Raw genomic sequence first — 15,422 nt, forward strand, 5'->3', positions numbered from 1 at the left:
ATCTGGAGACTTTTTATGAATGCCAGAAGTTTTTCACACAGAAGTCAGAACCAGAAGTACCTTTAGGCCATCACGCCCTGGCAGACCGAGCGGCCCTATGTTCCCCTTTTCTCCCTGTGGGGAGAGGAACACAGAGGGTGAAGTCTTCACAGTGCATTTCTCTCTAAATTCACTAGTATCAATAATTCAGCCTGATCTATTCATACCTCACTCCCTTTTTCACCCTGATCCCCCCTGTCTCCTCCCAAGCCTGGGATTCCCTGAGAGAGAAAAGACATCCATCAGTTGTGTATCAATCATCAGCTGATCTAAAGCATTATCATGTAGCAATGCATTGCTTTCAACATCCTTTTCTCTAATCAAATAATATTTCTGACAAAGGAGAAGTTCGTAAGAGACTCTCCTGCCTGGGATTGAATTATGAAATGGGGAAATAGATGACGACAGTCCTAATTGATGAGAGTAGAAATCTGTTGGACTTACTATAGACCCCACCCATCCTGGAACACCAATCAATCCCACATGTCCCCTCTCTCCCTGTAGGAATGACAGGAAATGTTGGTGCACACCATGAAATATTATAGTATCATGGTTAAGAGATCGTTGTGTATGTGTGTGTGACCCTTCACATCACCCAACATCTGACCTTTGGTCCTCTCTCTCCTCTTGTGCCCCTGATTCCAGCCTTGCCTCTTTTCCCCTGTGGATGTTTACAATGTTGGTGAACGAGGCAATACACACAGGGTAAAACACACTGACACATCTCGGTCGTCTCCTAAATGACACCCTATTCCCTTTATAGTCCACTCAAAAGTAATGCACTATAAAGGGAATAGCGTGTCATGTATATATGGAACAGGGCGCCAGTTGGGATGCATCCCTCATCTTTCATTCAGGAACCTGAATAATATTTGTTATTTTTCTAGAATACACCACTTTTATTTCCACTGTTACATTGAATGGATTGAAGGAAGGGTCTCTTACACTCCTTCCGATGTGACCTGTCTTTCCAGGGGATCCATCTCTACCGTCATCTCCCTGTAGACAAAACACAGCATCAACAAACAGGGGGACCTAGTCTAGCCTCTCTGTATGCATGAGAGTCCCCAGAGAGGTGAGGAGAATATGGGATATGGGTTTCACAGCACAAGAAGAGAAGAGAACAATAGAGAAACAGAGAATCCTGATCTCACCTTCTCTCCTTTCAGTCCCTGTTTTCCCTCAGGTCCTGGGTTTCCCCTGACACCCTGAAACATTCAACACAGTAGAATGACTTAAAGAAACTTACCAGATGTCAGAGAAAGATAATAGGGTAGAAAATATCAGTGACCTTCTGGTAGTGCTGCTAGTTTTTCAATATCACAATATGCCCATTTGACACTGCTTGAGGTCATCAATATCGGCTAAATAATAAACTTAGACGGACACCGGTTGCTATAAGAGCATAATGAACTAATTACATAATCTGTGGCATCCCTTTGCCCCACCCCTGTGTTTGTGAACTCACCAATGCCCCTAGGGGACCTTCTGGCCCCTGGGCTCCCACCTCACCCTGTGGCCCCTGTGGTGGGAGAGGAGACAACAACAAACAAGGAAGAATGAAGCAGAAGCAAAGAGTAAAATATAATACAGAGTTAATGGTAGATATGTGTATGAGGTGCGGGACATAGCCTGAGTGCGGGACATGTTTGACTTGATAATGAGCAATGGAGTTGGCAAGTATACAAGCAGATCTGGGACCAGGCTAAGATGTTGCTGTTCTTTACCTCCAAACCAAGAAGTGCTGGGGGCCCTTTGATGCCTGGCAGACCGTCAACCCCCTAGAGAGACAATTACAAAATCAAAACATACATTGTAGACTATTTTTGATTTGGTACAGTATATTTTGAAAATGATATTCATAATAAAACCAGACATTAAATTGGGGTTAAATGGGCTACTGTCTATTTCCCATGAACATTGGACTTGCTTTAGGGGCTAAACTGACTGCAACACTGAATGGGCTCACCTGTTCTCCTGGCTCGCCTGGTCCCCCTGGCTCCCCTTTCTCTCCATCTAGTCCTGGCTCACCTTTATGGCCCAAGTCTCCCTCAGTCCCAACCTTCCCTACTGGACCCTGCAATAGATACCACACCAGCACATGGACAATGTTATTCGTAGGAGAATCACTGGGAACATGGCTGACTTGACTAGACCATGGTCTACGAGACAGTGAGACACTGACCTGTGGTCCTGGCATCCCTGTGTCACCTCTGACTCCTTGAAGTCCAGCCACCCCCTTAGAATACAACAGCAAGACAACATGAAATCAGACCAAAAGGACAAATGGATAATGCCATTCACCAAGCACTTAGGTTATGAAGCGACCCTTACCGGAGGTCCTGTTTTGCCTTGAGGTCCGATGGCTCTGCTAGGCCCAGACTCCCCCTGGGGAGAAAAATTGGAATTATAGATGGAAGCGTTTATAATTTCCCTATCCTGAATTGCTACTCCATTTGGTGTGCAGGCCAGGGAATTAAGATATTACCTTCTCTCCTTGAGGTCCATCAGGCCCTGGAGGCCCCCTAGGGCCCATAATACCCTGGGAAGAAATAGAAGAGACCAACGGATCACTGTACATCCTGACAACACTCATCGCAAGCCTGAGTGTTTCCCCGATTCCTTGCATCCTATCTCCTTGCTTCCTTCTCAACCATACTGGAGGAGAAGATTCAAGGTCCCTCACTTCAGGTCTTCTTCTCCAATGGGTTTTGAGAAAGTAGCAAGAAAAGTGGGTGTGAGGAGTCGAGGAAAAATGAATCGAGAAAGGGCCTAACAGAGCAGAGAAGTCTAACCCAAGGACACCAGAGGACAAAAATCAGTTAACCACCTAACTGGGGAACTCAATTTAACCTTGTGCAATACCCTAGATGCAGTTGCACCCCTAAAAACTAAAAACATTTCTCATAAGAAACTAGCTCCCTGGTACACAGAAAATACCCGAGCTCTGAAGTTAGCTTCCAGAAAATTGGAACGGAAATGGCGCCACACCAAACTGGAAGTCTTCTGACAAGCTTGGAAAGACAGTACCGTGCAGTACCGTGCAAGAGCCCTTACTGCTGCTCGATCATCCTATTTTTCTAACTTAATTGAGGAAAATAAGAACAATCCGAAATTCCTTTTTGATGCTGTCGCAAAGCTAACTAAAAAGCAGCATTCCCCAAGAGAGGATGGCTTTCACTTTAGCAGTGATGAATTCATTAACTTCTTTGAGGAAAAGATCATGATTATTAGAAAGCAAATTACGGACTCCTCTTTAAATCTGTGCATTCCTTCAAAGCTCAGTTGTCCTGAGTCTGCACAACTCTGCCAGGACCTAGGATCAAGAGAGACGCTCAAGTGTTTTAGTACTATATCTCTTGACACAATGATGAAAATAATCATGGCCTCTAAACCTTCAAGCTGCATACTGGACCCTATTCCAACTAAACTACTGAAAGAGCTGCTTCCTGTGCTTGGCCCTCCTATGTTGAACATAATAAACGGCTCTCTATCCACCGGATGTGTACCAAACTCACTAAAAGTGGCAGTAATAAAGCCTCTCTTGAAAAAGCCAAACCTTGCCCCAGAAAATATAAAAAACTATCGGCCTATATCGAATCCTCCATTCCTCTCAAAATTTTTTGAAAAAGCTGTTGCGCAGCAACTCACTGCCTTCCTGAAGACAAACAATGTATACCAAATTCTTCAGTCTGGTTTTAGACCCCATCTTAGCACTGAGACTGCACTTGTGAAGGTGGTAAACAACCTTTTAATGGCATCAGACCGAGGCTCTGCATCTGTCCTCGTGCTCCGAGACCTTAGTGCTGCTTTTGATACCATCGATCACCACAATCTTTTGGAGAGATTGGAAACCCAAATTGGTCTACATGGACAAGTTCTGGCCTGGTTTAGATCTTATCAGTCGGAAAGATATCAGTTTGTCTCTGTGAATGGTTGGTCCTCTGACAAATCAACTGTAAATTTCGGTGTTCCTCAAGGTTCCATTTTAGGACCACTATTGTTTTCACTATATATTTGACCTCTTGGGGATGTCATTCGAAAACATAATGTTAACTTTCACTGCTATGCGAATGACACACAGCTGTACATTTCAATGAAACATGGTGAAGCCCCAAAATTGCCCTCGCTAGAAGCATGTGTTTCAGACATAAGGAAGTGGATGGCTGCAAACATTCTACTTTTAAACTCGGAGAAAACAGAGATGCTTGTTCTAGGTCCCAAGAAACAAAGAGATCTTCTGTTGAATCTGACAATTAATCTTAATGGTTGTATAGTCGTCTTAAATAAAACTGTGAAGGACCTCGGCGTTACTCTGGACCCTGATCTCTCTTTTGAAGAACATATCAAGACCATTTCAAGGAAAGCTTTTTTCCATCTACGTAACATTGCAAAAATCAGAAACTTTCTGTCCAAAAATTATGCAGAAAAATGTATCCATGCTTTTGTCACTTCTAGGTTAGACTACTGCAATGCTCTACTTTCCGGCTACCCGGATAAAGCACTAAATAAACTTCAGTTAGTGCTAAATACGGCTGCTAGAATCCTGACTAGAACCCCAAAAAATTATCACATTACTCCAGTGCTAGCCTCCCTACACTGGCTTCCTGTCAAGCCAACGGCTGATTTCAAGGTTTTACTGCTAACCTACAAAGCATTACATGGGCTTGTTCCTACCTATCTGGAGCAACGAACCGCCCTTGCTGTCTCTGCCTGGCCGGTTCCCCTCTTTCCACTGGGATTCTCTGCCTCTAACCCTATTACCGGGGCTGAGTCACTGGCTTACTGGGGCTCTTTCATACAGTCCCTGGGGGGGGTGCGTCACTTGAGTGGGTTGAGTCACTGATGTGATCTTCCTGTCTGGTTTGGCGCCCCCCAGTTCTTCTCCTGTCCTATTCGGTGTCCTGTGAATTTAAGTGTGCTCTCTCTAATTCTCTCTTTCTCTCTTTCTTTCTCTCTCTCGGAGGACCTGAGCCCAAGGACCATGCCTCAGGACTACCTGACATGATGACTCCTTGCTGTCCCCAGTCCAACTGGCCATGCTGCTGCTCCAGTTTCAACTGTTCTGCCTTATTATTATTGGGCCATGCTGGTCATTTATGAACATTTGAACATCTTGGCCATGTTCTGTTATAATCTCCACCCGGCACAGCCAAAAGAGGACTGGCCACCCCACATAGCCTGGTTCCTCTCTAGATTTCTTCCTAGGTTTTGGCCTTTCTAGGGAGTTTTTCCTAGCCACCGTGCTTCTACACCTGCATTGCTTGCTGTTTGGGGTTTTAGGCTGGGTTTCTGTACAGCACTTTGAGATATCAGCTGATGTACGAAGGGCTATATAAATACATTTGATTTGATTTAACCTATTGGGAAAGAAATTGTGCAAAAGTGGACATTGATCAATGCCAGTTAATGTCAACTTTTTAAAATGTATTTTTTACTTTGAGTGACATATATAGTATCTGATGCTTGTAAAAAAAAATCACACGTCACTTCCTGACTCACCTGTAGCCCTGACAAGCCTGCAGGTCCTATTTCTCCCATGAATCCTGACTGACTCTGGTGGATACAGAACAGAGGTGATGTACCAGTCATCAAATTGATCACCCAAAGCCACGTCTCAAAAATCATATTGAAAATCACTTCAGTTGATTCCGTTTCATGGTTTCAAAACATAAACTAGAATGTGCAGCTCATTATGTATTGGCATCTGGGCACTCACCATAAGTCCGATGTGGCCCTTCTCTCCTTTTGGTCCCTTATCCCCATTTTGCCCCAAGGTCCCCCATGGACCCTCCCGCCCTGTGGGCCCCAGAGGCCCCACATCACCCTACAAATAACAGCCATGTCAGTCAGACATCACCATGATGTAATTTATTTTAATTTTTTAATGTTTTGAATTCTACCCCATTTTCTCCCCAATTTCGTGGTATCCAATTGTTAGTAGTTACTATCTTGTCTCATCGCTACAACTCCTGTACGGGCTCGGGAGAGACGAAGGTCGAAAGCCATGCGTAACACAACCCAACCAAGCCGCACTGCTTCTTAACACAGCGCGCATCCAACCCGGAAGCCAGCTGCACCGATGTGTCGGAGGAAACACCGTGCACCTGGCGACCTGGTTAGCATGCACTGCGCCCGGCCCGCCACAGGAGTCTCTAGCACGCGATGAGACAAGGATATCCCTACCGGCCAAACCCTCCCTAACCCCGACGACGCTAGGCCAATTGTGCGTCGCCCCACGGACCTCCCGGTCGCGGCCAGCTGCGACAGAGCCTGGGCTCGAACCCAGAGTCTCTGGTCCGTGATGTAATTTCAACCAAATTTTTTACTGTTTGTAAAGAGGTTATTTCAACCACAATTCAACCTATTTGTAATGATGCTATTTCAACCACATTTCAACCTGTTTGTAATGACTATTTCAACCAGATCTCAACCCATTTGTAATTTAATTATTTCAACAAGATTTTAACCTGTTTGTAATTACTTTATTTCAACCAGATTTCAACTTGTTTGTAACCACAACCAACACTTATATGGCCCTGTCCAAAATTTGTGTCAAACGCACAAATGTTAATCAATTAATAGATATGCAATATACTGTACACACAGCACATTTATATTGATGGCTTAAATATGTAAATCACTGAGTGCCGAAAAGTCAGTATTTGTTAACCTTCTCCCCTTTGGAACCTGGACCACCAGCAACGCCAAGAGGTCCAACATCACCCTGAGAACCAAAGGAGACATCTCTTGAATTACTGTACACTGCTGAGTATACTGTATGTGTATGGTCTGGTTGTGTGTATGATGCCTGGGTAAATGGATGTGTACTAGGTACACGTGAGAATCTACAGGTGATGGTTCAGGTATGTACAGTAGATGTCCAATGCAATAGGCAGGTGACGGTGCTCACCTCTATTCCCATTGGTCCAGGAGAGCCTTGTAACCCTTTGAGTCCTTGTAGACCTCGAGCTCCAGGCTGCCCTGGAGGACCAAGTTTCCCACAAGGCCCTAGGTCTCCCTGGAATACACATGAAGTAGAAGAAGTAGTGAGAAGTGAAAGATGGTGAAATATATCTCTAGGTGTTTGTTTAGGCATCATAGTGTCACTATCACCAACCTTTTCCCCATTTGTTCCTGTTTGCCCCTCCAACCCCGATTGGCCAGGAGTGCCCTGGAAAGAGGAAATGGAAGAGAACTGTCAGAAAACTCACCTGGCTGAGACCACAGAGTTCCTGTTCGGAGTGTGTCCTACAAACCTGTTCGCCATCCAGTCCAGGAGGACCTAGATCACCAGAAGGTCCCAGCATACCCTGTGATGTTCCAAAAAAGCGTGGTTTAACACACATCACAAATTGCTAGATTATACATAGTGTTGAAGTCAGAAGTTTACATACACTTAGGTTGGAGTCATTAAAACTTGTTTTTCAACCACTCCACACATTTCTTGTTAACAAACTATCATTTTGGCAAGTCGGTAATTTTTGCAACAATTGTTTACAGACAGATCATTTCACTTATAAGTCACTGTATCACAACTCCAGTGGGCCAGAAGTTTACATACACTAAGTTGACTGTGCGTTTAAACAGCTTGGAAAATTCCTGAAAATGATGTCATGGCTTTAGAAGCTTCTGATAGGCTAATTGACATAATTTGAGTCAATTGGAGGTGTACCTGTGGATGTATTTCAAGGCCTACCTTCAAACTCAGTGCCTCTTTGCTTGACATCATGGGAAAATCAAAAGAAATCAGCCAAGACCTCAGAAAAAAAAATTGTAGACCTCCACAAGTCTGGTTCATCCTTGGAAGCAATTTTCAAACCCCTGAAGGTACCATGTTCATCTGTACAAACAATAGTACACAAGTACTATACACATGGGACCACACAGCCATCATACCGCTCATGAAGGAGACGCATTCTGTCTCCTAGAGATGAACGTACTTTGGTGCGAAAAGTGCAAATCAATCCCAGAACAACAGCAAAGGACCTTGTGAAGATGCTGGAGGAAACAGGGACAAAAGTACCCATATCCACAGTAAAATGAGTCCTATATCGACATAACCTGAAAGGCCGCTCAGGAAGGAAGAAGCCACTGCTCCAAAACCGCCATAAAAAAGCCAGACTATGGTTTGCAACTGCACATGGGGACAAAGATCATACTTTTTGGAGAATTAACCTCTGGTCTGATGAAACAAAAATAGAACTGTTTGGCCATAATGACCATCGTTATGTTTGGAGGAAAATGGGGGCTTGCAAGCCGAAGAACACCATCCCAACCGTGAAGCACGAGGGTGCCAGCATCATGTTGTGGGGGTGCTTTGCTGCAGGATGGACTGGTGTACTTCACTAAATAAATGGCATCACGAGGAAAAATGATGTGGATATATTGAAGCAACATCTCAAGACATCAGTCAGGAAGTTAAAGCTTGGTCGCAAATGGGTCTTCCAAATGAACAATGACCCCAAGCATACTTCCAAAGTTGTGGCAAAATGGTTTAAGGACAACAAAGTCAAGGTACTGGAGTGGCCATCACAAAGCCCTGACCTCGATCCTATAGAACATTTGTGGGCAGAACTGAAAAAGTGTGCGCGAGCAAGGAGGCCTATAAACCAGACTCAGTTACACCAGCTCTGTCAGGAGGAATGGGCCAAAATTCACCCAACTTGTTGTGGGAAGCTTGTGGAAGGCTACCCAAAACTTTTGACCCAAGTTAAATCATTTAAAGGCAATGCTACCAAATACTAATTGAGTGTATGTAAAATTCTGACCCACTGGGAATGTGATGAAAGAAATAAAAGCTGAAATAAATCATTCTGTCTACTATTATTTTGACATTTCGCATTCTTAAAATAAAGTGGTGATCCTAACTGACCTAAATCAAGGAATTTTTACTCTGATTAAATTTGGCTAATGTGTATGTAAACTTCCGACCTCAACTGTATTTAGGGGTGCAAAATTGTGGTAACATTCCTAAATCAGGGAATAAGCAGGAACCAGGATTAACCAGGATTTCTTGAAAACCTGGAACATTTTGGGAAAGTTACCAGAATTTTGCAACCCTAGACATATCATTATCATCTATTACAATTGCTGTACTTACCATTTCTCCTCTTTCCCCCGCTGGTCCAATTAGTCCACCAGCACCTGTCATTCCCTGAGGATGGACCATACAAGGTTTAAAAAGAAGGACAACAAAGCATCACAATGGAACACAGATTACATTTTTTTATTACATTTTTATTTATCCACATGCACAGGATCGCAGATGTAGTTGCACTCAAATATAAAATATATTATTTGGTTACTACATGATTCCATATTTATTATTTCATAGTTTTGACGTCTTCACTATTATTCTACAATGTAGAAAATAGTACAAATAAATAAAAATTCAGGAATGAGTAGGTGTGTCCAAACTTTTAACTGGTACTGTATACATGTTTACAACTGTGACAATGATGAATATAAATGTCCAAGCTAAAGGGCTGTGCTTGGCATCCCAAGCCATGCCAAATAAGCATCCAATGGGCTTTGAATCGTAAACCATGTCATAAATTACAAATAAATGTATTGAATTCACCCACTGAAGCCTGACATAAAATGCATCCAACAGGCATCAGAGACTTAATGTCCCATAGTCTAGGAGTTTAGGAGGTTCTATAGAGGTTCTACACACTTAGAAAAAAAAATTATAGGGTTCTTTGGTAAGGGAGATGGTTTTATGTGGAACCATAATGACTCAAAGAATGCTTTGAGTCGTTCAATGGTTATTTGCCATTCAGAAAATGGTTCTTTCATCTTTTAGTGATAATTAAAACGTAGGCGTGGCGGCTCATTAGAATATTTTGGGGCACGATTTGCTCACAGCTCTTTTTGTGCAACTGTGAGTGAGAGTGTCATTCCAGTTGATCTAATCTGTTGTGTTATGTCGTTACATGTCAAATATGAGCATGGCCAGCAACAGTGTCTTGTGAAAGAGTAACGTAAGGCCTTGTGTCAACTGAGAACTGTTGACTAAATCAGTAGTTCTCAATTTTCTCCTCAGGGACCCCCAGCCATTCCAGACACCTATGGAATTTTAACAATATAATATAATACAAAACTCTGTATGGACGTTCAAAAAGTTATTTGTAGAACCACTGAGATGGTTACAACCATTTTTTGGTGCTTTAAATAACCTTTTTTAATGGTTATTTGTAGAACCTTAGAAAATGGTTATTATAGAACCATAAAGGTTTCCATTCAAAACTTCATGAGCATCTTGTTTTATAGAACATTCAAAAAAGGGTTCTATATTGCACCAAAACGGTACCCGCTATGGTGACAAGCCAAAGAACCGTTATTTGGCACGATATAGAACCATTACACACTTTTTAGTGTGTACAGAGGTTACATTCCTCAGAGGTTGTTTAGAGGAGAAGAGAGCAGTGTCTGCAAAGTAGTACCCACTAGGATTCCTGCTGGTCCGTTAGAGCCTTGTGGCCCCGGAGGCCCCCTGCTTCCCCTTGGTCCCGGTTTCCCCGTGGCTCCATCTGAGCCCTGCAGCCCCGAGGGGCCCTGGAACACACAGACAGGTGAGTAGCTTCATCTATTAGTCTTGTTCCCATTGTGTATTGTGTCTACACTATTGGTCTGGCCAAGCAAGACTAACTATATATTGGCAGTGTATAGAGCATGGATCTATAAGAACTGCTGAGGGAGTAGTGAAAAGGCCTGTTCTGCTGTAATTTACCTGTGGGCCCTCTAGCCCTGTGTGTCCCAGATCCCCTAGCCGACCCTGAGGAGAAAACCCAGAGACACCATTGAAAGGCATGGATTACATTACAGATTGATTTTTCAAGATATTTAGGAAATGTAGTTCTGGTATGTGATTCCTGTTGATCTCACCTGAGGTCCTGGAGGGCCTCTATCCCCATGAGGTCCTGATACACCCTATAAAATACAGCCCAGTCAGAACAGGCTCAATACACACATAATTTAAACTAACACCAGACTCAATGAAGTTGTCTACAAGGACTTGTCACATACTGTATGTGGACTTGTTAACGACAGCACAGTTACTTACTGGAGGTCCAGGCTTCCCAGTAAGACCAGACAGGCCTCTTACACCAGTCTCCCCCTGGGACACCAACACACAGTCCACCACACCAACCATTACACATTTGAAAGGAAATACACAATGTGATGCTGTTGGTATAAATTGAGTCCCACAGGTCTGGGATGGCCATTTGGAATAATGTCCACTGATTACATGACTCAAATACTGTGTCCTTACCCTATGTCCGGTGTGACCATTTGTGCCACGCATTCCCATGCTACCCGGGAAACCCTGGGGGACGAGAAACACAGGACTGGTAACATAAATAAGCTAAGTTGCACACACAGGATGACATGGCAGTGTCATCAGTCAAAAATACCAAACAGAGACATTGTCAGTGTGTCGGACAAACCCCTTGCCCTGTAGGCCCTACAGAAGCATCACTTACATACAAGCCTACTGGCCCCTGGGGTCCCTCCACACCTTCCTTCCCAGTGAAGCCCTGATGCAGAGAGACAGCAACACACACACACACACACACACACACACACACGGTTCAAACCTGTCCTATTTGAGAATAACATCAATCACATCCATCTTAAATGTGTCACTTACCCTCTCTCCCAGTGGCCCAGGGATACCTGTTGGTCCTGTCCGTCCAGGTGGGCCCTGTTGTGGGACAGTAGTCAGTAACACTGCACTTTGTGTGTGATGATGGCCTAAGTCCCCAACACTAAATCAGTATTGCTTGCAATAGTGCTGTCTACTCATGCTAGACTCACCAGAGGGCCTGAACGGCCATCTGGACCTGGCTCTCCAGCAATACCCTGGAATCCCTGGATGAAGGACAAAGAAGGTGAGAGAGTGATGGAGAGAGTATGAGTAGAGGATGAGAGAATGATAGAGAGAGGAAGAAAGAAGAGAGGGGGCTTATCGCATGGGTCCAGTCAATGAGAACCATTTAAATGCTAATATAAAACAAACCCGAATTGATTACTTACAATCAAATTAAGATGTATGCACAACCCTGTGAGTCACATCAGTGTTTAATTTAGTTTATTCTTTTTTTGCTTACAGTTGTTTAATCTTCTGATTAATGACTTTGTAATTATGATTATATATGCGGGGCTATTGAGTAATTGTGTCTCTGGTTATGTACAGAGGTTAACTGCACCCAATTTAATGATGTAAACATCAACAATGGAGTAAAACTGTACCAATGTTCCTGCAAAGGACATTAAATCAATGAAGAACCTTCAGCTATTTACAGGTATTAATGGATATGTAGATGGCACATAACTTTTTCAAATGGATCATTATTGGTCATATTGCCGAGATGCCACAAATATTTCTCTTAGTCATCCCTCTTCCTCTGCTTCCTACTCCTGTCTCCCTGTCCCCCCTCACTATTCTCTCTGCCTGGGTCTGAGTCTATATTATATAGCAGCGGTTGTAATACAATACACTGGCCAGGTGACTAACTGGGGTACAAACCACTTTCACACCACCTCATATTATATTATCCACATCCCACATAATCATACGTTTATATGAGAGTGTGTGTGTGCGAATGCACAGGTGTGTGTGTGTGTGCCTGTGTGTGTAGTGATGATGCAATATCCCTGACCTACCACCTCATACTCCTAAACCTTTTAATGCTCCCGTTTACAAGTATGGAGAGACACCTGATATTGTTAACTAGCTCAGCAGCAGGTACTTTTCTGCCCTATTAAAATGTTTGCCCTAGTCTGCGTTTGTAGTGGTCATGAAATCATATAAAACCCATCATATAATCCAGGGGTGTCCTATAAATGTGATAAGGTGTTTATATTTGCTACCTTGCACTGCCCGGCCAAAAATAGCTGAGCCTGGAGAATGATATAATTCGCCAACCAATGAATTTAAACATAAAGGTCACTATGAGACTGAGTAACTATAAGAAGTTCTTAGAGTTACTTATACTGAACCAAAATATAAACGCAACATAGAAAGTGTTGGTCCCATGTTTCATGAGCTGAAATAAAGAAATCTGAGAAATGTTCCATGTGTACAAAAAGCTTATTTCTCTCAAATTGTGAGCAGAAATTAGTTTACATCCCTGTTAGTGAGCATTTCTCCTTTGCCAAGATAATTCATCCACCTGATAGGTGTGGCTTATCAAGAAGCTTATGATCATTACACAGGTGCACCTTGTGCGGGGGACAATAAATGGCAACTCTAAAATGTGCAGTTTTGTCACACAACACAATGTCTCAAGTTTTGAGGGAGCGTGCAATTGGCATGCTGACTGCAGGAATGTCCACCAGAGCTGATGCTAAAATTGAATGTTCATTTGTCTATCATAAGCTGCCTCCAACGTCATTTTAGAGAATTTGTCAGTACATCCAACCTGCCTCACAACCACAGATCACATGTAACCACGCCAGCCCAGGACTTCCACATCCGGCTTCTTCATCTGCGGGATTGTCTGAGACCAGCCACACATTTGATGAAACTGAGGAGTATTTCTCTGCAATAAAGCCCTTTTGTGGGGAAAAAAATATTCTGATTGGCTGGGCCTGGCTCCCCAGGTTGGCCTGGCTCCCAAGTGGATGGGCCTATGCCCTCCAAGGCCCACCCATGGCTACGTCCCTGCCCAGTCAAGTGAAATCCATAAATGTGGGTCTTATTCATTAATTTCATAGAACCTAATTTCATTCAATTTACTGATTTCCTTATATGAACTGTAACTCGGTAAAATCGTTGAAATTGTTGCATGTTGCATTTATATTTTTGTTCAGTAGTTTCATAGTGACCTTTAAGTGAACCACATGTTTTGTGTTTCTGTCTCCATGATAAGACTATGCATACTGCTTGTACTGTACCTTTAGGCCTTTATCGCCAGTTATTCCCACTGAACCAGAGAGACCCTGTAACACATGAGAAACAAGTGTCAACTCAATACACATCAACAGAGGTCATATTGTATACACAAGCACTAATGTGAAGAAGACACACAGGGCTAACCATTAACAACTACAGTAACTACATGACTACACATATTAAACAAGGACACAAATTCATTAATCTTGTCATAATAACTTTAGAATGTAATGATATGAGGTTGAAGTTGATGGGTGATTAATTAAAGTGGAAAATTCCCCAGATACAATGACAATCATTTGTGAATCTGTCACATTGAGCAGGGTTGTGATGATTGCCATCTGCTGTTCAGAACCAGAATGACTACAGTTGTCCAGCTATTGTACTGTATATACAGAAACTCTCAGGAGTATGTTTGCAAAATTTGCACTTCCAGGAATTTTCTGAAATTCTGGAAAACTGGGAAAGTTAACAGAATTAACAATTTTGGGAAAGTTAACAGAATTTCTCAACCCTACTCAGGAGAGATTTTACTAGAATCCTTTCTGATTACACTAATACTTTTCTTGAGCAATCTTTCAAATATTTTCTCAATTATATGTCAATATACAGATGTAGGATCTTAATTTCAGCCAGTTTGCTACAGCAGAAAAATTATCCCGCAGCAACAGGAAATGTGAATGATTATGTGGATTATAATTCATGGAAAAAAATAGTGGGGGGTGCAACATTTTTTGTAAGGGAAAATCAAGTCTGAAATTTCAAACTTCAGATGCCTTTTTAAACCTCAAAATCACTAAACGTTTTAAATGTCCTGAATTGCAGGAAGGTTCTGCTGCAACAGGGTGATACAATTAAGATCCTACATCAGTATGCAGTACAGACAGGGGGGAAAAACCAGACAAAATACATTTGAGATCTATTTTGTGACATTGCTCTATGTATACATAGTGCCTTGCAAAAGTTTGTTTAGGTAAGTCTTTATTACTTCAGGAGTAAAAATGTGGCTTAAGAAATCACATAAGTTATATGGACCTCACTCTGTGTGAAATAATAGTGGTTGATATGATTTTTGAATGACTAACCTTTTCTCTGTCCCCCATACACACAACATCTCCAAGGTCCCTCAGTCAAGTATTGAATTTCAAGCACAGATTCAACTACAAAGACCAGGGAGCTTTTTAGAAAGCCTCATAAAGAAGGGAAGTGGTTGGTAGATGGTTAACAATAACAAATCAGACATTGAATATCTCTTTAAACATGGTCAGGTTGATAATTATGTTGTGGGTTATGTATTAAACCACCCAGACACATCAAATATACAGTTGTCCTTCTGAATTAAGCTGCAGGACAGGAATGAAACTCCCTAGGGAGTTTTCATTCCTTCTTGTGGGAAGTTACTATAGACCACCAAGTGCTAACAGTCCGTATCTGTGAAATGCTTGATAATGTATGTGATATCAACAGAGAGGTATATTTT

General features: G+C 42.5%; 2 protein-coding genes across 2 annotated transcripts; both read right to left on the bottom strand.

Moving 5' to 3' along the window:
* Positions 1–33: 33 nt before the first annotated feature.
* LOC116356527 (collagen alpha-1(XIX) chain-like) lies at positions 34–5,643 on the bottom strand. Its single transcript, XM_031802243.1, has 13 exons — positions 5,542–5,643; positions 2,528–2,581; positions 2,374–2,427; positions 2,225–2,278; positions 2,009–2,116; positions 1,767–1,820; positions 1,508–1,561; positions 1,194–1,247; positions 985–1,038; positions 647–700; positions 484–537; positions 207–260; positions 34–114 (listed from the first exon to the last, which is right to left on the bottom strand). The coding sequence occupies exons 1-13, from the start codon at positions 5,629–5,631 to the stop codon at positions 34–36; spliced, it is 819 nt and encodes a 272-aa protein (XP_031658103.1). The 5' UTR covers positions 5,632–5,643.
* An 869-nt stretch (positions 5,644–6,512) lies between these two features.
* LOC116356642 (collagen alpha-2(IX) chain-like) lies at positions 6,513–13,984 on the bottom strand. The gene is made up of 14 exons (XM_031803296.1): positions 13,945–13,984; positions 11,863–11,916; positions 11,696–11,749; positions 11,529–11,582; positions 11,318–11,371; positions 11,108–11,161; positions 10,930–10,974; positions 10,775–10,819; positions 10,492–10,599; positions 9,143–9,196; positions 7,299–7,352; positions 7,160–7,213; positions 6,953–7,060; positions 6,513–6,766 (listed from the first exon to the last, which is right to left on the bottom strand). The coding sequence occupies exons 5-14, from the start codon at positions 11,354–11,356 to the stop codon at positions 6,698–6,700; spliced, it is 630 nt and encodes a 209-aa protein (XP_031659156.1). The 5' UTR covers positions 11,357–11,371; positions 11,529–11,582; positions 11,696–11,749; positions 11,863–11,916; positions 13,945–13,984; the 3' UTR covers positions 6,513–6,697.
* Between the last annotated feature and the right edge of the window lie 1,438 nt (positions 13,985–15,422).

Source organism: Oncorhynchus kisutch, linkage group LG23 (genome assembly GCF_002021735.2).
Source record: "Oncorhynchus kisutch isolate 150728-3 linkage group LG23, Okis_V2, whole genome shotgun sequence".
NCBI classification, from domain to species: Eukaryota; Metazoa; Chordata; class Actinopteri; order Salmoniformes; family Salmonidae; genus Oncorhynchus; species Oncorhynchus kisutch.

Coding starts and splice junctions, on each gene's coding strand:
- LOC116356527 (XM_031802243.1), bottom strand. CDS start 5,631: ATGACTGGTACATCACCTCTGTTCTGTATCCACCAGAGTCAGTCAGGA. Junction 1,562..1,766: donor CAGCACTTCTTGGTTTGGAG/GTAAAGAACAGC, acceptor CTCCCACCACAG/GGGCCACAGGGTGAGGTGGG. Junction 115..206: donor AGGGTGAAAAAGGGAGTGAG/GTATGAATAGAT, acceptor CTCTCCCCACAG/GGAGAAAAGGGGAACATAGG.
- LOC116356642 (XM_031803296.1), bottom strand. CDS start 11,356: ATGGGAATGCGTGGCACAAATGGTCACACCGGACATAGG. Junction 10,975..11,107: donor CTGGGAAGCCTGGACCTCCA/GTAAGTAACTGT, acceptor TGTATTTTATAG/GGTGTATCAGGACCTCATGG. Junction 6,767..6,952: donor CTGGACCAATGGGAATAGAG/GTGAGCACCGTC, acceptor TTTGGTTCTCAG/GGTGATGTTGGACCTCTTGG.